This window comes from Cibotium barometz, chromosome 65 (assembly GCF_041138505.1).
Source record: "Cibotium barometz isolate CiBa-2024 chromosome 65, ASM4113850v1, whole genome shotgun sequence".
Lineage (NCBI taxonomy): Eukaryota > Viridiplantae > Streptophyta > Polypodiopsida > Cyatheales > Cibotiaceae > Cibotium > Cibotium barometz.
Window position 1 is genome coordinate 23,556,902 of NC_141110.1, and position 22,994 is coordinate 23,579,895.

Below are 22,994 nucleotides of genomic sequence, written 5' to 3' on the forward strand. Positions count from 1 at the left end.
CGCCTTTGTCCATGTCTCTATGTCTACATCCTATTGATATGTGTATATAACAAGTATTTATTTTAAATATTTTACTTTATATATTTATATAGATATATATATATCTATTATGTGATTTAATATCCTATATATCAATGTCTTCATCCTCTTGGTCCCTCTTGCCACCCATTACATTAGCAGTCGCCTTTGAAACTGACTGACTAAGCTAATCTAACCCACTAACCTAATCTAATCCATTTACTTAAATTTAACCAACCCAGAGCCCTACGCGAACAGTATTGTTCATAAAAAAAATATTTCAATTGGTAAAATTTTATAAATGGGTTAGATTAGCTTAGCTAGTTAGTTTATTAATATATAGTATATCAAAGCACATAATAGATATGTATAAGTAAAATATATGAAATAAATAATTGTTATTTACATAGTAAAAATAAGATTTCAATTAGTATAATTTTATATGTGCATATGTATAAGTTAAATCATATATAAGATATAAAGCTGGGTGGTTGTACAATATTAAGGGTCCTCACTTTGGGATCACATTGTGCGGATGGGAAACCATTCATATAGCTCGATTGAGCTATCCTTCTAATCGTGTCATCCCAAGTGGCAATCGCTAGATGCTCAAAAGATAACTCGATCGAGTTATTACCCTTGCCACTTGACATACTGTCATGACCACGTAACTCAATCGAGTTACATGGTGGACATCCATAATGTAACTCGATTGAGTACATGGTGGATATCCATATATGTTCAATGAAGGTTGGAGGTGAATATCCACGTAACTTGAACGAGTTATGCGGTGGACATCCACGTAGAGGTACCACATAACTCGATTGAGTTACGCGGTGGGACATACACCATAGAACTCGATCGATATACGAGCTATTTACGTGGATGTCCAATATGTAACTCGATCGAGTTACATAACCCTGGCATTCATGTAGATCAAGCATGCACCTTGACGACATTGCAAAAAAAAGTAAAAATATATATAAGTAAATAAATCAAAAAATTATTTTTTAATAACTTGAGTAAGTTACGAAACTGGACAACATAACAAGGAAAAAAAATCAAGTTCTTTTCCAAAAACAATCCCAAAAATTATGATTTTTGGTTTATGTAACTTGACTAAGTTACGTGGATATCCAATCCACGATGGACAGGTGTTTGTTTTAATTTTTGGTAGACATTTTAAAAAATGTAATTTTCATGTAAATGGTCACCACGTGTGAAATGTTGTCGATTTTAAATTATATTGTTTTTTCACGGAACTTGGTTGAGTTATATGCACTACAATTGATTAGATTTTCATTTTTAACAATTAGCTCCATAGGACCGAGTTTGCATCAAATTTACATTGAAGGATTTCCCTCTCATGAAGAAGTCTCTAGCCCACATATTTGAATGAAATCAAGACACTCGGCACAGTACATGCCCAAGAAGTTCAAAAAATCAATGGTTTTTTTATTTCAGTTTTTTGTTCTTTTTAACGCTCATGTCATGTTGTTTGTGGGCTCACATCTTATGGGCACACTTCTATTGGCTCATATCTCACACATCACATCTTATAGGGTCACTTCTATTGGCTCACATCTCACACATCTATTGACTCAAATCTCACACTTTGTGAGCATGCATTCATGGACTCACACCTATCTCAGCTTGTATCTATCTTCTAGCTTGGGCTTATATGTAGACTCGCATCTCATGTCTAGAGCCTTGTGTCTCTCCCGTTTGTAGTCTCATGTCACATCTATATATACTCATGACTGCTAAACTCATGTCTTTGTCTAATTTTCACCTCAACCGGAGAGGTGGGTGACTTTTCAAGTTTCTTATGGTTCCTTGGACTTGAATATGTGTGGGTGTTTAAGGTTCCTAATCCTAACTAATAGTGTTTATGTAAGTGACCAATAACTTCTTCTTTTGCTCAGCGAGTCATAAAGGTTCCTAGTCCTAACTAATAGTGTTTATGTAAGTGAACAAAGACTTCTTCTTTTCCTCAGTGAGTCATAAAGGCTTCTTGATAGCAAGGTTGTTTTAGAAATGATGATCCTGATTGGCTAGATTTGGATAATGACATTGATGACTAAACCCAAAGTAGCTGGGTTAGCATGATGTTAGCAATTACTTTTGTAGTCATTATATGATGTTTTTTACTATTGTGTAGTGGCTAATCCTAGAGTAGCTAGGCTAGATTTGTCCTATGTATTATTTTCTTATATTTATACATTATCCTTGTAAGGTTCCCCCTTCCAAAAATAGGGGAAACAGTTAAGATAGTCCAGTAAGTCTTAACTTGGAGAAAATTTCCTACTCATCGACACCTTGACCATGCAGAGATTCAAGGATACGATTCATAGGTAAAACCTAATTCTATCCCGCAGAGGGAGCACGGTCTTCTAAAAATCAAATCACCCATAGGGTAATCAATCATAAATTGGGTAACTACAAGACTTGATTTCTAGAGGCAACGCTTTTTTCCTCATCCATGCAAGGCACAGCCGGGCTGGCCTAGTCTTCTAGAATAGAATTGCTCGAGAACCTATTTATCTAACGTAGGGCTTTCACTTAATGTGTTGGAAAGTTACCCGACTAATCGAGTCCACCCGTCCGTAGAATGGTGCCGTCGGGGCATTCCATCCTTCCACTTTCCACCCTACTCACGCGTCAATTTGTTTTCTAATTAATCCTACCACATTGTTTGCATAAATAAACATGTTCCTTAATTAAGGCCCTTTTCACAAGGTTTATTAAAACAGCCTTTTTTCACAGTACAATAATGCCAAGACATGATTTAAAAGAAAAGTTTATACATGAATCAATTTCATAATGGCCAAACTGGCTTTCTTATTCTTTTTCTTTATACCGCCGATGATCTAGAATTCGGTCTTCCAGCCTCTACATGCTGGGCAAAACCCTACGTGACCATACACCTCATTGTCGGTCCGCTGGCGAGAGGACTCAAGCCAGCCTGTCGCCCTCTCAGGCTCCATCGCTCGATCCTCCCGCCCCTCATAGGGATGTCTGCGCACTTGGTTGGGCTAATTCACCGCACTAGCCTGGGCCCTCAAAACTAGGCAGCATCACAGTCACTTGCCTCAATCGGCAAACCTCATTCTCCCAATGGTATGAGCGATACTTTGGGCCAACTCTGGGCCTTACTAACGTCTCTGCCCTTCGGTTATACAAGCACAAAAACGGGGCAGCGTCAAGGCAGGGAGATTTGTACCTGTACCTTAATTCAACCAAGATAACAATCCATTTACTCACTAAAACATAGGACTAGAATCCATGTTACCTTCTTAAGAAAACAATCCTTTTCACAAAGATTTTTACATTTCAACTTGAGATTGCGAGAAGACATTCTTTATTTAAGGCATATGCTATTGTTTAAAAGAATACAAACTTTAACTAGTAAATCAATCAAATAGATCACTATTAACAATTAATAGAGAAGCCGGGGCCATACCTCAATCCCTAAGAATGATATATAATTGAAAAACAAACCCCTGTATATACCTTATAGAAATTTGTCGTTTATTGTTACCTTTGCTCGTTAACAAGAGCTTTACAACTTGACATATGAGAATAGAGTCTTCTAATACCTTGTCTTTTGATTGAAATCATCCAATAATCCCCAAGCTTTATCTCCTCTTACTCGTACTGTGACTCTTCTCTCTTTCTAAGGTCTATGGCAAAATAGCCTTCTTCTCTTAAAGGGCTACAGCATACTATTCTTTCTCTAAAAGAAAAGCTATGGAGTTTTGGTCTCTTCCTTCGAAAGACCATAGCAATCTAGCCTTATTTTCTAAGAAATTAGATAAGAATGAAGGGATATATACATCTCAAGCTCTAGGATTACCTTGAGGCTACTTGCTGCCTTCTTACAGTTTTCCCTGTGTAGAGACCCTGAGAGAATCAACAAATTATTTTGGCTATAACTCTCTGATAAAAACTCAGAATATAATTGTATAACCAGTCAAAAGAACCAGAAGGCATCTGGTCTACAAGCCAACACGGGTAGAATAGGCAAATACGTCTCTATATAGCCACAAACGTGCCATCTTTAGAAACGTGTTGTTTTTTCACATTTTCACTATGCATGGACTTTAAATATGTAAAAGTACTCTAAATACGACCTCCTATCATCTAAATTCGAATTTCTATTTTTGGAGATACTTATCTCTTAATAGAACTATTCTTATCTTCTTATTTCTTTTAGGATTTTCGGAGCTAATATTTTTATTCTAACACTTTCCTAATGTTTCTAGCCTTATTGTCTCACTCTTCTCTAAGCGCACTCTCTTTCCTTCTTGAAATCTATATTAAAAGAGACACATACATACGTGGCTTGGGAGGGACCTTACAATCTCCTTCATTTGCATGCTAGCCCATATTTGTAGACATCGGTAGTTGGTTTGGTCTATCTTATATTAGACTAATGTAGCTCATGTGATGGACCTGCTCTTTAAGACCTTACTCCCTCCCAAGTTTTCTTTTCGACTAGCATCATGCCCATTTTCTGGCAATCTTGGCCATAAAATATAACCACTTGTTTTGAGTTATCGTCAAAAAAAAAATTAAAGAAAAAATAGGAAATGTTTCTAATAAACCTATCATTTCAAAGGGTGACCCAACCCGTCAAAAATCATCATTGGTCCCTCTTGCCATTGCCTTAGTAGTCGCCTTCGTCCATGTCCCTATGTCTACATCCTATTGATATGTGCATATAACAAGTATTTATTTTAAATATTTTACTTTATATATAGATATATAGATATATATATATCTATTATGTGATTTAATATCCTATATATCAATGTCTTCATCCTCTTAGTCCCTCTTGCCACCCATTACATTAGCAGTCGCCTTTGAAACTGACTCACTAAGCTAATCTAACCCACTAACCTAATCTAATCCATTTACTTAAATTTAACCAACCCAGAGTCCTACCCGAACAATATTGTTCATATAAAAAATATTTCAATTAGTGAAATTTTATAAATGGGTTAGATTAGCTTAGCTAGTTACTTTATTAATATATTGAATATCAAAGCACATAATAGATATGTATAATAAGTAAAATATATGAAATAAATAATTATTATTTACATCGTAAAAATAAGGTTTCAATAAGTATAATTTTATATGTGCATATGTATAAGTTAAATCGTATATGAGATATAAAGCTGGGTGGTTGTACACTATTAAGGGTCCTCACTTTGGGATCACATTGTGCGGATGGGAAACCATTGATATAGCTCGATCGAGTTATCCTTCTAATCGTGTCATCCCAAGTGGCAATCGCTAGATGCTCGAAAGATAACTCGATCGAGTTATTACCCTTGCCACTTGACATATTGTCATGACCACGTAACTCAATCGAGTTACATGGTGGACATCCATAATGTAACTCGATTGAGCTACATGGTGGATATCCATATATGTTCAATGAAGGTTGGAGGTGAATATCCACGTAACTTGAACGAGTTATGCGGTGGACATCCACGTAGAGGTACCACATAACTCGATTGAGTTACGCGGTGGGACATCCACCATAGAACTCGATCGATATACGAGCTATTTACGTGGATGTCCAATATGTATCTCGATCGACTTACAAAACCCTGGCATTCATGTAGATCAAGCATGCACCTTGACGACATTGCAAAAAAAGTAAAAATATATATAAATAAATAAATCAAAAAATCAAAAAATTATTTCTTAATAACTAGAGCAAGTTACAAAACTGGACAACATAACAAGGAAAAAAAATCAAATTTTTTTCCAAAAACAATCCCAAAAAGGTATGATTTTTGGTTTATGTAACTTGACTAAGTTACGTGGATATCCAATCCACGATGGACACGTGTTTGTTTTAATCTTTGGTAGACATTTAAAAAAATGTAATTTTCATGTAAATGGTCACCACGTGTGAAATGTTGTCGATTTTAAATTTTATTGTTTTTTCACGGAACTTGGTGAGTTATATGCACTACAATTGATTAGATTTTCATTTTTAACAATTATCTCTCCATAGGACCGAGTTTGCATCAAATTTACATCGAAGGATTTCCCTCTCATGAAGAAGTCTCTAGCACACATATTTGAATGAAATCAAGACACTCGGCACAGTACATGCCCAAGAAGTTCAAAAAATCAATGGTTTTTTATTTAAGTTTTTTGTTCTTTTTAATGCTCGTCATGTTGTTTGTGGGCTCACATCTTATGGACACACTTCAATTGGCTCATATCTCACACATCACATCTTATAGGGTCACTTCTATTGGCTCACATCTCACACATCTATTGACTCAAATCTCACACTTTGTGGGCATGCATTCATGGACTCACACCTATCTCAGCTTGTATCTATCTTCTAGCTTGGGCTTATATGTAGACTTGCATCTCATGTCTAGAGGCTTGTGTCTCTCCCGTTTGTAGTCTCATGTCACATCCATATATACTCATGACTGCTAAACTCACGTCTATGTCTAATTTTCACCTCAACCGGAGAGGTGGTGACTTTTCAAGTTTCTTATGGTTCCTTGGACTTGAATATATGTGGGTGTTTAAGGTTCCTAATCCTAACTAATAGTGTTTATGTAAGTGACCAACAACTTCTTCTTTTGCTCAGCGAGTCATAAAGGTTCCTAGTCCTAACTAATAGTGTTTATGTAAGTGACCAACGATTTCTTCTTTTCCTGAGCGAGTCATAAAGGCTCCTTGATAGCAACGTTGTTTTAGAAATGATGATCCTGATTGGCTAGATTTGGATAATGACATTGATGACTAAACCCAGAGTAGCTGGGTTAGCATGATGTTAGCAATTACTTTTGTAGTCATTATATGATGTTTTTTACTATTGTGTAGTGGCTAATCCTAGAGTAGCTAGGCTAGATTTGTCCTATGTATTATTTTCTTATATTTATACATTATCCCATTTTCATTCTATAGAAGTCTATAATTTCTCCCTCTCTCTCTCTCCAAGGCACACATGCACACAAACATTCAAACACACACACACACACACACACATGCACCTACATAATACACACAAATATTCACATGCACACAAATTTAAAAACTTATTCAAACATGTCTTTTTCTTTTATTAATGTTTTGTCTCTTTTCATACCTATTTGTTTGGTGGTACTTTGGCGTACACATTGCAACCAAATGTACTCAGACCAAACTTTGCAAAGTAAGGGTGGGATCCACATATACACACTCAAAGAGTTTGGTCACCATCAAAGCACATTTTGTTGTAATATTAATGTGATGCCATTTTCTTGATTTCCAATGTATCATGGCCTTAGAGAGCCTCCTCCAAATTGGGCCTTTGGCCTGCACATTGGAGCCAAATGTGCTCTGATGGTGAGACCAAACTTTGTAAGAGTAAGGGTGGGATCCACATATACACACTTTCAAAGGTTGATCACCTGGTTTTCAATGTGTTGTGGGTGTTAGAGAGCTCCCTCAAATTAGTCATTTGGCTACCACATTGTATTGAAATCTGCTCCAATGGTGACCAAACTTTGTAAGATTGAGGGTTGGGTCTACATATACACATTTGCAAATTTTGGTCACCATCAGAGTACATTTTATTGCAATGTGCATTTCATTTGCGTAGTTTCCAATGTGTCAAGAGACGTTAGAGAGTCCCTTCCAAACTTGGGCCTTCGGTTTGCACTTTGCAACTAAATATGCTCGGATGTTGACCAGACTTTGTAAGAGTCAGGGTGGGTCCATATATACACACGTGCAAGGTTTGGTCACCATCTAAGTACATTTAGTTGCAATGTGCATGTCATTTTCTCTATTTTTAATGTTTCATAGCCTTAGAGAACACCCCTTGAAAATTAATCCTTTGTCCTACACATTGTATTCAAATATGCCGTGGATGGTGACCAAACTTTGCAAGAGTGAGGGCTGGGTCCACATATACAAAGTTGTCAATTTTGGTCATCATCACAGCACATTTGGTTCCAATGTGCATTCTATTTTCTTGGTTTCCAATGTGTCATGACTTTAGAGAGCCCCCTCGAAATTGGGCCTTAGGCCTACATAATGCATTCAAATATGATCTAATCGTGACCAAACTTTACAAGAGTGAGGGTGGGGTATACATCAAAGTCCGTTCACCCATCAAAGCACATTTGGTTACAATGTGGTCACCATTAGAGCACATTTGGCCCACACATTACAACCAAATTTGCTCTCATGGTGGTGACCAAACTTTCTAAGAGTGAGGGTGGGGTCCATATATACACACATACATAGTTTCTCCAACCATCGGAGCACATTTGCTTATAATGTGTATGCTAGAGTCTTAGTTTTCAATGTGTCATGGCCTTAGAGAGTCCCTTCAAAATTGGGCCTTGGGTGCACACATAACAACCCAATGTCCTGATGGTGACCAAACTTTGCAAGAGTGAGGGTGATGTCTGCATATACACACTTACAAAGTTTGGTAAACATTAGAGCATATTTAGTCGTAATGTACGACCAATTTCCCTGGTTTTCAATGTGTCGTGACCTTAGAGAGCCCACTCAAAATTCGTCCTTTGGTCTACACACGACAACCAAATGAACTGTGATGGTGACAGAAATTTATAAGTGTGTATATGGGGTCCACATATACACACTTGCAAAGTTTGGTCAACCATTAGAGCATATTTGGTTGTAAAGTGCAACCCATTTACCTGGTTTTCAATGTTTCATGACCTTAGAGCTCCCTCCAAATTGGGCCTTTGGCACACACATCACAATTAAATGTTTCATGGCCTTAGAGAGCCCCCTCAAAATTGGGCCATTGGCTCGCACATCACAACCAAATGTGCTCCGATGATAATCAAACTTTGTAAGTCTGTATATGTGAGATCCACCCTCACTCATGCAAAGTTTGGTCTCACCACTGGAGCATATTTAGTTGCAAAATAGGAGCCAAAAGCCCAATTTTGAGGCGGCTCTCTAAGGTCATGACACATTGAAAACCAGATAAATCACTACAACATAAAGCAAGCATAGATGCACAAGCTACGGGGCCATCTTTAATCGCGCCTAGTTTCTTTGAAACTAGATGCAAATATAGATGTGATTTTAGACCCGCCTATAGATGCAGTCTACAACAATTTTCTATGAAGTTGCAATTGTGGACCTTGCAAAGAAAAATAGAATCTTCAATCCCCAAAAATATCATTTGCTGAACTATGTGCACAAGATTTTAAAATATGCATGATTTTTTGGTGCATTTATATACAAATGAATCTCCAGAAAGCATATTTGCAAGGAAAGAGAGAAAAAATAGGTATAAATCGAGTAATGTGGTGAAAGAGATGGATACATGCAAAGGCTTAGGTATATCGAGTAATGCCATGAAAAACAATTCAAAGGACAATGATTCAATCCCCACATCTTTTCATCAAAGTGAAGCTTTTAAAAAAAATCTTGAACCTTCACAGTTGGATACATGTAAATTCTCGGGCATATCAAGTAATTCCATGAAAAGTAGTCCAAAGGTGAATGGTTAATTAAGACTAGGAAAAGCAACATATCACAATAAATCTATACATGTAAAAAGGCATGAATCTTTACATGTAATCTCAAAAACATAAAAGCAACATATCACAATAAATCTATATCGGGCTATCTATGTCTCATTTGTCTAATTGTAGTTTCGATAATAAACATATTGGAATGCAATGGACTGATGTAGAGGATACATAAATAAGGTGATTTTTGAGACTCGCGTGCATTGTGAGTCTTGTCGATTCAAAGTGCACAAATCCATCTCATATTATCCATGTCTCAATGTCTCATTTCTCTAATTATAGTTATGAATTACTAATAAAACAATCAATCAATCACCAATAACAAAAAACCAAAAGGAAGACCATAGCTATAATAAAAATACAATCAAAGAACTAGAGTTCAATCTCATCTTCAAAGAGGCCAACCCTTGCTAAAGTATCTATCTCAATGTCCATGCCTATATCCAAATCTACAAAGAGATCAATCCCACTACCAGAATCATCACTATGAGAGGCAATATCATCATCTCCAATAGCACGATCATCATCTCCAATGGCACGATCATCATCAATGTTTTCCAAGCTATCTCCCTCCATAGTTGAGTTGACATGCTCCTCCATATGCTCAATGTGTGTGAATGTACTATAAATGGCTCTTAAATGTGGTGAGATTAGGATTATATGCCACCATCTCTATTTGTCAATTATTGGTTGATACACAACCTATTCAAGCACAAAGATACATCATACAAAAACATTACATCTCTACTATCTGTAAATGCATATATTGTAATTACCAATAATTAGATGTACCTATTCACAATGTTGTGGTAGCACTAGAGTCCCATCCTTTCCTTGCCAAAACTTTGTAGAGTCAATGGTCACAAAGCCACTTGCATGACGCTTGATTGTTGCATTAGGACCTCTTTCCACCACATCCTTTAACCATTGGATATCCAAAATATATTCAAAGAAGCTTCGAAAGTCAAGCTTAATGATATTTTGGATCAATCCACAATAATCATCCATGGCTCCATTGACTCCCTCAAAGATTGCAATTACCCCACAATCTTGGGTGTTCCTCTTCTCATCAATCCTTTGTGTGCGAAAATGTTTACCCTCTGACCACAAAGCATTAAACATTGTGCAGTATACCGAGACAAAAAAAAAACCTCAAAATAAAATTTCCCAAGTTTAACATACTAAAATATGATTGAGCACACAAGTTTGTTTACCTCTTTGAAGCATCCTTGGGCATACTCCCACTCCTCCAATGTGATATGCATGTTTTCATCTTGCGCCACTCTCTCCATCTCCTCATATACCCAATCTACATCAAGATCCTTGAGAAGTGATCGTAAGTGCTCGGGGTATGGCACACTACGTCCATGGCACTTACAGAATGCTGACCTTTCACTTTGTCTTCTTGCCTTTCGATCCTCATACTTTGCCACCCATCTTCTCATCACATCACTATTAAGCACACAAAAGGTATGAAGCTTACTAGGCATCTCTGTATCCATGACTTTGGTCCTTCCCTTTCCTTGAGGAACATAAGAGGTCATCCTCAAGTCTTCTTCATTGCTCCATAGGCGAGGGAGAGAGGGATCCACTTCGGCAAGGTATTTTGAGATATAAACAAGTGATTCTTGTACCAACCAACCCTCAGCCATACTACCTTCTAGCTTTGCATTTTTCCTTATAAAATCCTTCAAGGTCTTCATCAAACGCTCAAGAAAGAACATCCATCGAGCATGCACAGTGCCACATATGGCAATCGGATCAATTAAATGAACCATAAGATGTAGTTGGCTTGTGAGAATTGACCGTGGGAATGTCTCCTCGACCAAACAAACCACCTCCATTGCCATGACCCTTGCATAGATAAGTGTACATGGATCGATTTCCTTTGAGCTCACATATCTACAATGCAACACAATAAACAAATCATTTTGAGGAAAACGCGTGTAGAAAATTGTCTCTATGAGGGTTTGGGGTACAAAACTCACAAGCTCCCCCATCTTATAAATCGTCTCTCGCACTTCATGGGATGCATAATTGGAAATGCTTGTAGGAAGAATAAACTATAAACATTTATACACCATGATTAGATACATTATGATTGAACAAGTTAAATATGTACAACTTCAATGTTTCACTAACTTGAAGCATCTTGTGCTAATCGTGGGACTTCAAGCCATATAATTGTTCAACACCTCTCTTCTTTGTCTTTGTGAAGGCACCTTTTAAACACCTCATGCACCCCATTGGAGTTGTAGTACCTCATGCACCCCGTTGGAATGTAGTAATGGCATCTTTCACCAACTTCTCCTCCTTATTTGTCAATATCCAAAGTGCTCGAGGTAGAATTGTCTTCCCATTTGGTCCCTCTCGTGGCAAGGCTGTTTGCATCCTCTCTATGCTCTGTAGATCCTCTCTTACAAGAGCAAGGAGTCCCGTGTTCCTCTCAAGTGCTCCCGAATGTTAGAGGCAACATTCTTGAAGATGTGTACTGGATCAAGAAGATGGTTGATTTTGAGGCTCATTCAATATGGTAGGCGAAAGAAGATAGAGTACCTTATCAAATAACATTAAATATTAAGAGGATTATCTTTTCAAATCAAAGCTTGTATTGGAATTCTATGTCAAAGATATATTACCTATTCATGCCGGGGGGAGGAGGACTTTCCACTCCATATTCCATAATGCCTTCCAATCTCCCATGCTTAGTGGATGTGGAGGGACTCCCATCCAAGAATGAACAAATTTGGGATGATGATGAGGGAGAAATCGATGATGATTCGCATATATCACTTTCTTCAAGCTCTCTGGCCTAGATGCCACCAATGATGAACCACAAATAGGGCATGCATAGTATCTAGATGTGTAGAGACCTAGACAACATACACATTTAAGCATGTCAAAAAATAGTACAATGATAATAAACAATCATCATGAATAGGAACCCATTTGACTCACTTGAACACTTACCATAACCATGAAGGCTGTGCATCATCCACATCAAGAAGGCCTTCAAGAGGCAGTCTCGTGAAGATGGATGCCAACATATGTCATGCACATGGATACCTCTCCAAAGTATCTTTCTTAAGGCCTTATACGTGAGAAACAACACAATAAGCTAGATGATAAGGCAATAAAATGTACATTTATGGGATATAGCTTAGAAAGCAAAGGTATATGTGGCCATAAGGCGAATTTTGGTGATTAAAGATGTTGTTGTCTTGGTTAAGAACTCAATTCAGCTCATCCTTTTATGCAAAAACTCGATTGAGTTACGCGGTGGGACATACACCATAGAACTCGATCGATATACGAGCTATTTACGTGGATGTCCAATATGTAATTCGATCGAGTTACATAACCCTAGCATTCATGTAGATCAAGCATGCACCTTGACGACATTGCAAAAAAAAGTAAAAATATATATAAATAAATAAATCAAAAAATCAAAAAATTATTTCTTAATAACTTGAGCAAGTTACGAAACTGGACAACATAAGAAGGAAAAAAATCATTTTTTTTTCCAAAAACAATCCCAAAAAGGTATGATTTTTGGTTTATGTAACTTGACTAAGTTACGTGGATATCCAATCCACGATGGACACGTGTTTGTTTTAATTTTTGGTAGACATTTAAAAAAATGTAATTTTCATGTAAATGGTCACCACGTGTGAAATGTTGTCGATTTTAAATTTTATTGTTTTTTCACGGAACTTGGTTGAGTTATATGCACTACAATTGATTAGATTTTCATTTTTAACAATTATCTCTCCATAGGACCGAGTTTGCATCAAATTTACATCGAAGGATTTCCCTCTCATGAAGAAGTCTCTAGCACACATATTTGAATGAAATCAAGACACTCGGCACAGTACATGCACAAGAAGTTCAAAAAATCAATGGTTTTTTTATTTAAGTTTTTTGTTCTTTTTAACGCTCATGTCATGTTGTTTGTGGGCTCACATCTTATGGGCACACTTCTATTGGCTCATATCTCACACATCACATCTTATAGGGTCACTTCTATTGGCTCACATCTCACACATCTATTGACTCAAATCTCACACTTTGTGGGCATGCCTTCATGGACTCACACCTATCTCAGCTTGTATCTATCTTCTAGCTTGGGCTTATATGTAGACTCACATCTCATGTCTAGAGGCTTGTGTCTCTCCCGTTTGTAGTCTCATGTCACATCCATATATACTCATGACTGCTAAACTCACGTCTATGTCTAATTTTCACCTCAACCGGAGAGGTGGTGACTTTTCAAGTTTCTTATGGTTCCTTGGACTTGAATATATGTGGGTGTTAAAGGTTCCTAATCCTAACTAATAGTGTTTATGTAAGTGACCAACAACTTCTTCTTTTGCTCAACGAGTCATAAAGGTTCCTAGTCCTAACTAATAGTGTTTATGTAAGTGACCAACGACTTCTTCTTTTCCTCAGCGAGTCATAAAGGCTCCTTGATAGCAAGGTTGTTTTAGAAATGATGATCCTGATTGGCTAGATTTGGATAATGACATTGATGACTAAACCCAGAGTAGCTGGGTTAGCATGATGTTAGTAATTACTTTTGTAGTCATTATATGATGTTTTTTACTATTGTGTAGTGGCTAATCCTAGAGTAGCTAGGCTAGATTTGTCCTATGTATTATTTTCTTATATTTATACATTATCCCATTTTCATTCTATAGAAGTCTATAATTTCTCCCTCTCTCTCTCTCCAAGGCACACATGCACACAAACATTCACACACACAAACATTCAAACACACACACACACACACACACACACACACATGCACCTACATAATACACACAAACATTCACATGCACACAAATTTAAAAACTTATTCAAACATGTCTTTTTCTTTTATTAATGTTTTGTCTCTTTTCATACCTATTTGTTTGGTGGTACTTTGGCATACACATTGCAACCAAATGTACTCTGATGAAGACCAAACTTTGCAAAGTAAGGGTGGGATCCACATATACACACTCAAAGAGTTTGGTCACCATCAAAGCACATTTTGTTGTAATATTAATGTGATGCCATTTTCTTGATTTCCAATGTGTCATGGCCTTAGAGAGCCTCCTCCAAATTGGGCCTTTGGCCTACACATTGGAGCCAAATGTGCTCTGATGGTGACACCAAACTTTGAAATAGTGAGGGTGGGATCCACATATACACACTTTCAAAGGTTGATCACCATTGAAGAACTTTTGGTTATAATATCCATGCCAAACGCCTGGGTTTCAATGTGTTGTGGGTGTTAGAGAGCTCCCTCAAATTAGTCATTTGGTTGCCACATTGTATTGAAATCTGCTCCAATGGTGACCAAACTTTGTAAGATTGAGGGTTGGGTCTACATATACACATTTGCAAATTTTGGTTACCATCAGAGCACATTTTATTGCAATGTGCATTTCATTTGCGTAGTTTCCAATGTGTCAGGAGACGTTAGAGAGCCCCTTCCAAACTTGGGCCTTCGGTTTGCACTTTGCAACTAAATATGCTCGGATGGTGACAAAACTTTGTAAGAGTTAGGGTGGGTCCATATATACACACGTGCAAGGTTTGGTCACCATCTAAGTACATTTAGTTGCAATGTGCATGTCATTTTCTCTATTTTCAATGTTTCATAGCCTTAGAGAACCCCCCTTGAAAATTAATCCTTTGTCCTACACATTGTATTCAAATATGCCGTGGATAGTGACCAAACTTTCAATTGCAAGAGTGAGGGATGGGTCCACATATACAAAGTTGTCAATTTTGGTCATCATCACAGCACATTTGGTTCCAATGTGCATTCTATTTTCTTGGTTTCCAATGTGTCATGACTTTAGAGAGCCCCCTCAAAATTGGGCCTTAGGCCTACATAATGCATTCAAACATGATCTAATGGTGACCAAACTTTACAAGAGTGAGGGTGGGGTATACATCAAAGTTTGTTCACCCATCAAAGCACATTTGGTTACAATGTGGTCACCATTAGAGCACATTTGGCCCACACATTACAACCAAATTTGCTCTCATGGTGGTGACCAAACTTTCTAAGAGTGAGGGTGGGGTCCATATATACACACATACATAGTTTCTCCAACCATCAGAGCACATTTGGTTATAACGTGTATACTAGAGTCTTAGTTTTCAATGTCTCATGGCCTTAGAGAGTTCCTTCAAAATTGGGCCTTGGGCGCACACATAACAACCCAATGTCCTAATGGTGACCAAACTTTGCAAGAGTGAGGGTGATGTCTGCATATACACACTTACAAAGTTTGGTCACCATTAGAGCATATTTAGTTGTAATGTGTACGACCAATTTCCTTGGTTTTCAATGTGTCGTGACCTTAGAGAGCCCACTCAAAATTCATCCTTTGGTCTATACATGACAACCAAATGAACTTTGATGGTGACATAAATTTATAAGTGTGTATATGGGGTCCACATATACACACTTTCAAAGTTTGGTTAACCATTAGAGCATATTTGTTTGTAAAGTGCAACCCATTTACCTGGTTTTCAATGTTTCATGACCTTAGAGCCCCCTCCAAATTGGGCCTTTGGCACACACATCACAATTAAATGTGTCATGGCCTTAGAGAGCACCCCAAAAATTGGGCCATTGGCTCACACATCACAACCAAATGTGCTCCGATGATAATCAAACTTTGTAAGTCTGTATATGTGAGATCCACCCTCACTCATGCAAAGTTTGGTCTCACCATTGGAGCATATTTAGTTGCAAAATAGGAGCCAAAAGCCCAATTTTGAGGCGGCTCTCTAAGGTCATGACACATTGAAAACCAGATAAATCACTACAACATAAAGCAAGCATAGATGCACAAGCTACGAGGCCGTCTTTCATCGCATCTAGTTTCTTTGAAACTAGACGCAAATATAGATGCGATTTTAGACCGGCTTATAGATGCAGTCTGCAACTATTTCCTATGAAGTTGCAATTGTGGACCTTGCAAAGAAAATCAGAATCTTCAATTCCCAAAAATATCATTTGCTGAACTATGTGCACAAGATTTTAAAAATATGCATGATTTTTTGGTGCATTTATATACAAATGAATCTCCAGAAAGCATATTTGCAAGGAAAGAGAGAAAAAATAGGTATAAATGGAGTAATGTGGTGAAAGAGATGGATACATGCAAAGGCTTAGTTATATCAAGTAATGCCATGAAAAACAATTCAAAGGACAATGATTCAATCCCCAAATCTTTTCATCAAAGTGAAGCTTTTAAAAAAAATCTTGAACCTTCACAGTTGGATACATGTAAAGTCTCGGGCATATCAAGTAATTCCATGAAAAGCAGTCCAAAGGTGAATGGTTAATTAATGCCAGGAAAAGCAACATACCACAATAAATCTATATATGTAAAAAGGCATGAATCTTTACATGTAATCTCAAAAACATAAAAGCAACATATCACAATAAATCTATATCGGGCTATCTATGTCTCATTTGTCTAATTATAGTTTCGATAATAGACATATTTGAATGCAATGAACTTCTGTATAGGATACATAAATAAGGTGATTTTCAAGACTCATGTGCATTGTGAGTCTTGTCGATTCAAAGTGCACAAATCCATCTCATATTATCCATGTCTCATTTCTTTAATTATAGTTATGAATTACTAATAAAACAATCAATCAATCACCAATAACAAAAAACCAAAAGGAAGACCATAGCTATAATAAAAATACAATCAAAGAACTAGAGTTCAATCTCATCTTCAAAGAGGCCAACCCTTGCTAAAGTATCTATCTCAATGTCCATGCCTATATCCAAATCTACAAAGAGATCAATCCCACTACTAGAATCATCACTATGAGAGGCAATATCATCATCTCCAATGGCACGATCATCATCAATGTTTTCCAAGCTATCTCCCTCCATAGTTGAGTTGACATGCTCCTCCATATGCTCAATGTGTGTGAATGTACTATAAATGGCTCTTAAATGTGGTGAGATTGGGATTGCCACCATCTCTTATTGTCAATTATTGGTTGATACACAACCTATTCAAGCACAAAGATACATCATACAAAAAAATTACATCTCTACTATCTGTAAATGCATATATTGTAATTACCAATAATTATATGTACCTGTTCACAATGTTGTGGTAGAACTAGAGTCCCGTCCTTTCCTTGCCAAAACTTTGTAGAGTCAATGGTCACAAAGCCACTTGCATGACGCTTGATTGTTGCATTAGGACCTCTATCCACATCCTTTAACCATTGGATATCCAAAATATATTCAAAGAAGCTTCAAAAGTCAAGCTTAATGATATTTTGGATCAATCCACAATAATCATCCATGGCTCCATTGACTCCCTCGAAGATTGCAATTACCCCACAATCTTGGGTGTTCCTCTTCTCATCAATCCTTTGTGTGCAAAAATGTGCTCCCCCATCTTATAAATTGTCTCTCGCACTTCATGGGATGTATAATTGGAAATGCTTGTAGGAAGAATAAACTGTAAACATTTATGCACCATGATTAGATACCATGATTAGATACATTATGATTGAACAAGTTAAATATGTACAACTTCAATGTTTCACTAACTTGAAGCATCTTGTGCCAATCGTGGGACTTCAAGCAAAATAATTGTTCAACACCTCTCTTCTTTGTCTTTGTGAAGGCACCTTTTAAACACCTCATGCACCCCGTTGGAGTAGTAGTACCTCATGCACCCCGTTGGAATGTAGTAATGGCATCTTTCACCAACTTCTCCTCCTTATTTGTCAATATCCAAAGTGCTCGAGGTAGAATTGTCTTCCCATTTGGTCCCTCTCGTTGCAAAGCTGTTTGCATCCTCACTATGCTCTGTAGATCCTCTCTTACAAGAGCAAGGAGTCCCGTGTTACTCTCAAGTGCTCCCAAATGTTAGAGGCAACATTCTTGAAGATGTGCACTGGATCAAGAAGATGGTTGATTTTGAGGCTCGTTCAATATGGTAGGCAAAAGAAGATAGAGTACCTTATCAAATAACATTAAATATTAAGAGGATTATCTTTTCAAATCAAAGCTTGTATTGGAATTCTATGTCAAAGATATATTACCTATTCATGCCGGGGGGAGGAGGACTTTCCACTCCATATTCCATAATGCCTTCCAATCTCCCATGCTTAGTGGATGTGGAGGGACTCCCATGCTTAGTGGATGTGGAGGGACTCCCATCCAAGAATGAACAAATTTGGGATGATGATGAGGGAGAAATCGATGATGATTCGCATATATCACTTTCTTCAAGCTCTCTGGCCTAGATGCCACCAATGATGAACCACAAATAGCGCATGCATGGTATCCAAATGTGGAGAGACCTAGACAACATACACATTTAAGCATGTCAAAAAATAGTACAATGACAATAAAGAATCATCATGAATAGGAACCCATTTGACTCACCTGAACACTCGCCATAACCAAGAAAGTTGTGCATCATCCACATCAAGATGGCCTTCAAGAGGCAATCTCCTGAAGATGGATGCCAACATATGTCATGCACATGGATACCTCTCCAAAGTATCTTTCTTAAGGCCTTATACCTGAGAAACAACACAATAAGCTAGATGATAAGGCAATAAAATGTACATTTATGGGATATAGCTTAGAAAGCAAAGGTATATGTGGCCATAAGGCGAATTTTGGTGATTAAAGATGTTGTTGTCTTGGTTAAGAACTCAATTCAGCTCATCCTTTTATGCAAAAAAACTATAAAATGTATGCTCATAGGGCATCTTTAATACACTCCTTTCTTTGTATAGACTCTACCACCTAACCATAAAATAAATTTTAGTGAGTAGAGATGTTGTCTTTATTGAGAACTCAATTTATGCCATGTTTTTATGCAAAAAAACAACAAAATATAGGCCCACAAGACATCTTTTACACATTCCTATATTTGTAAAATGTCGGACACCCATATGTGGAGCCAATGAATGCTTAGTACACTACATATCAACCCATATACCAACAGAAAATCAACTCAAATTTTATCTCACAAATCAGCCTATGGTGAGGCAATTACATGGATGAGGAAAGGATAGCCATTCAAGCATCCAAGCGTATGTCAAAATGGCTAGTGTGCAAAGATTATAGAAGGGTAAATTAGCTACTCCCTAGCAAGACATGTACAGGTACTCATCATGTATCTTATTTTTTTGTGGATCATACTCTCATTGCTAGTATATGCAACGTGAAGAGGAACCTATTTCCTTTGAGAAAGGAAAAATTATCATTGGACGCAAGCCATACAAGATGAGTGTTAATCCTCAAAATTGCAAGGATTTTGTTAAAAACTTTTTTTAAAATTATTTGTTTTGAGCATCATGGAATGCATGCCATGCACGATGAGCGCTACTCAATCCTCAAAAACTATAAGGATTTTGTAAAACTTTTTAAATTTTTTGATTGGAGTATCTACGTCATTTCTTAATGTAGCTGCTCTAAAAAATCCAATGACTAACTTACGTACCATATTTTCACTATAAACAAGAATCCACACACCCAAGCATTCCAATTTAAGATATAAATCCTTTTTTCTTCAGTAGAAATGAGATGGTTTATATTTATGGGTGATGCATTTCTTTGTATAGTGTGCATTTCACATGACGTAACGCTCAACATACTTTTATATTGTATTATGGAGAAAAGTGACATAGACTTTAACGTTCTCTCTTCATTAATACTAGTACTCAACCCACGCATTGTTGCAGTATGTAAAAGTCATTAAGAAACAAAACTTAGGAATGGAAGCCAGAATGCCATGATGGTAGCTTACTGCTGCGTATCAAATCTCTTGGGAAAAATCTTGTTTCTTGTGTGAGGATTAAAGATGGGAGTTTTTATATAAAATCTTGAATGAGGTGAAATATGAGTAGATAGTAGTTTCTCTAGCTTTGGTGTATGACAGATTTGGAAGAGTTAATATAAATAAATATTATTGGTCCCAAAAAAAATCAAGATGTTTTACTTCGCTCCTCTCCTTGTGCCTTGGTTGTCCATGGTTAAATTGTAATAGATATTTAATTATATATATATATATGTTCAGCACAAAAAAAATATTTATATATTATGATTCATATTATTTCACATCCGTCTGGTGACTCAAAAGTGGGTTTTGAGTGGCTAAAATGTGCCTAGATTTTCATGTCAAGACATTGTAGGTTCTAAACGGAAGTCAAGAACAAAGATTTAGCCTCAGATGAAGAGATACAAAGTCAAAGAGGAGGATGGCATGTTCGATATGAGCTATTGAGAATCCTCATCGAATCAACGAGGTGCGAGTGGCGCACCCTAGCGTAATCTCATGGGAATTATGATCGCGTGTAAAGAAAGCTTCCCGAACACGTTTTTTTCAAAAACGGTGACATCACCAAAAATATGGCATGTAGATCGAGAAATCTCCAGAAAGGGCTACTTACGGCTTTTGGCGTGAAGAAGAGGAATACACATACAATCGAAGAAGAGAATGAGAGTGCGAGTGTGTGTGTGTGAATGCGAGTTCTTCATGAGAGTGAGAGTGTGAGTGAGATAGCTCGAGGTTGGTCGGGTGGTTCGAGCTATTTCCTCCAAGAGTGCTTCATATGAGATTGTTGTAAGATTTCTTGATTATATACAGAATTGTTCACTTTTTGCCTTAAAAAAATTATGCAAATTCTATGTTCTTGAATTGTATTATGATTATTGAGTAGAAGCCTCACCTTGGATGCAAGCCATACAGAATGAGTGTTACTCAATCCTCAAAAATTACAAGGATTTTGTGAGACTTTTCAAAAAAATATTTGATTCGAGCATCATCGAATGCATGCCATGCAAGATGAGTGCTACTCAATCCTCAAAAACTGCAAGGATTTTGTGAGAGACTTTTTAAATTTTTTGATTGGAGTATCTACATCGTTTCTTAATGTAACTGCTCTAAAAAATACGACGACTAACTTATTTTCCATATTTTAACTATAAACAAGAATCCACACACTCAAGCATTCTACTTTAAGATCTAAATCCTTTTTTCTTAAGTAGAGATGAGATGGTTTATGTTTATGGGTAATGCATTTCTTTGTATAGTGTGCATTTCACATGACGTAACACTTGGCATGCTTTTATTTATTGTATTATGGAGAAAATATGGAGAAAAGTGACATAGACTTTAACTTTAACATTCTCTCTTCATTAATGCTAGTAGCCAACCCATGCATTGCCGCGATATGCGGAAGACATTGAGAGACAAAACTCAAGAATGGAAGCCGGAATACATTTAAGGGTGAAATCGAATGGATTTTTTCCTCTTATTTTTTAGAAATCCAAGATTTGTTTCTTCTCTCCTCTCCTTGTGCCTTGGTTGTCCATGGTTAAACTCTAATAGATATTTAATTATATATATATATATTGCCTAGCAGGCAATAGGCATACACATAGCTAGGGTATGGTTATCATTTACGACAATTGTAAGCCTTATTGATGCGATATGATTAAACCATTGTCAGTCCACTATATTACTTGGGTCCTGATTTGGGGATTGTGATTGTGAGAACCATGTCTTTGCAGGATGCCTGGATAGCCTCAGGGCGTGCCTCTGGCGAGAGCTGCATTCTACGCGTGGTTTTGCCGATGCTGAGGATCAAGGTCTGGTCGTCCTCCAGCTGCACTTTGGCATCTTCCACGCGAAATCCTGCACAACGATACCCAATATCGCTTTAATCTATAGTGAGACAAACATCATACAAGTCACTTTTTTTTTCTTTTTCTTTTGCAATTATTATTATTGGGAAAGAAGAAGAAGAAGCGTGACACTACAGCAGCACCTGTGAGGTTTACAGTGAAAACTAAGGCTTCAACCGTCTCCTCTTGATCTACATGCAACTGGGTCTCGTTGTGACACTGTGCCGGGCGCCCTTCTGTAGGAATAGGGCGATACTGGGCTTGCATTTCATGAGGCATGGCCACTAGACGACCTCACAAATTTACACACTGCAATGGAGGGCGCGCGGATGCTTCGAGCCCGTGATTGCACTTCACGACGGTAGACGGTGTGGTAATTGGAGCGAGCATGAGATTGCACTTCACAATGGCGGGCTTCTTTATATAGCAGCTGCAAGCGGCCAACTGCACAGTACGGCCACAGAGTGATTGAGAGGCCTCCCACGTCAAATTCGTAAAGCAGCGACTTGTCAATGACATGATGATGATGATGATGGGCATAAAAACGTGGTCTTGTAATTGCCTTTTGGCCACTAAGCTCCAGCACTCATCAACCTCGCTGTACACCACCACCCAGGTGAACCACCCCACACGCACTCAACAATATATTCCTTCAGAGTGCAAACCTTATTCCTAGCGAGGCACTCAGTGTGTGAGGGTCCCGTTTCTCCAGCCCCCTTAATAGGCTTGAGGATTTT

The 22,994-nt window shown here is 37.5% G+C and overlaps 1 protein-coding gene and 1 long non-coding RNA gene across 2 annotated transcripts; both read right to left on the minus strand.

Annotated features, from left to right (window-relative positions):
• Window positions 1-18,089: 18,089 nt before the first annotated feature.
• Window positions 18,090-18,893, minus strand: LOC147603077 (uncharacterized). Its single transcript, XR_015265724.1, has 2 exons — window positions 18,657-18,893; window positions 18,090-18,508 (listed from the first exon to the last, which is right to left on the minus strand). It is a non-coding gene; the product is annotated as an uncharacterized LOC147603077 (long non-coding RNA).
• A 2,851-nt stretch (window positions 18,894-21,744) lies between these two features.
• Window positions 21,745-22,660, minus strand: LOC147603078 (17.5 kDa class I heat shock protein-like). Its single transcript, XM_086797028.1, has 2 exons — window positions 22,401-22,660; window positions 21,745-22,267 (listed from the first exon to the last, which is right to left on the minus strand). Exons 1-2 carry the CDS (start codon window positions 22,534-22,536, stop codon window positions 22,092-22,094), a joined length of 312 nt encoding a protein of 103 aa, XP_086653154.1. The 5' UTR covers window positions 22,537-22,660; the 3' UTR covers window positions 21,745-22,091.
• Window positions 22,661-22,994: the final 334 nt, after the last annotated feature.

What these genes read in the sequence shown, in the direction of transcription:
- LOC147603078 (XM_086797028.1), bottom strand. Translation starts at nt 22,536, where the DNA reads ATGCCTCATGAAATGCAAGCCCAGTATCGCCCTATTCCTACAGAAGGG. An exon ending in TTTCACTGTAAACCTCACAG is followed by an intron (nt 22,268 to 22,400) that starts GTGCTGCTGTAG and finishes ATCGTTGTGCAG; the next exon opens with GATTTCGCGTGGAAGATGCC.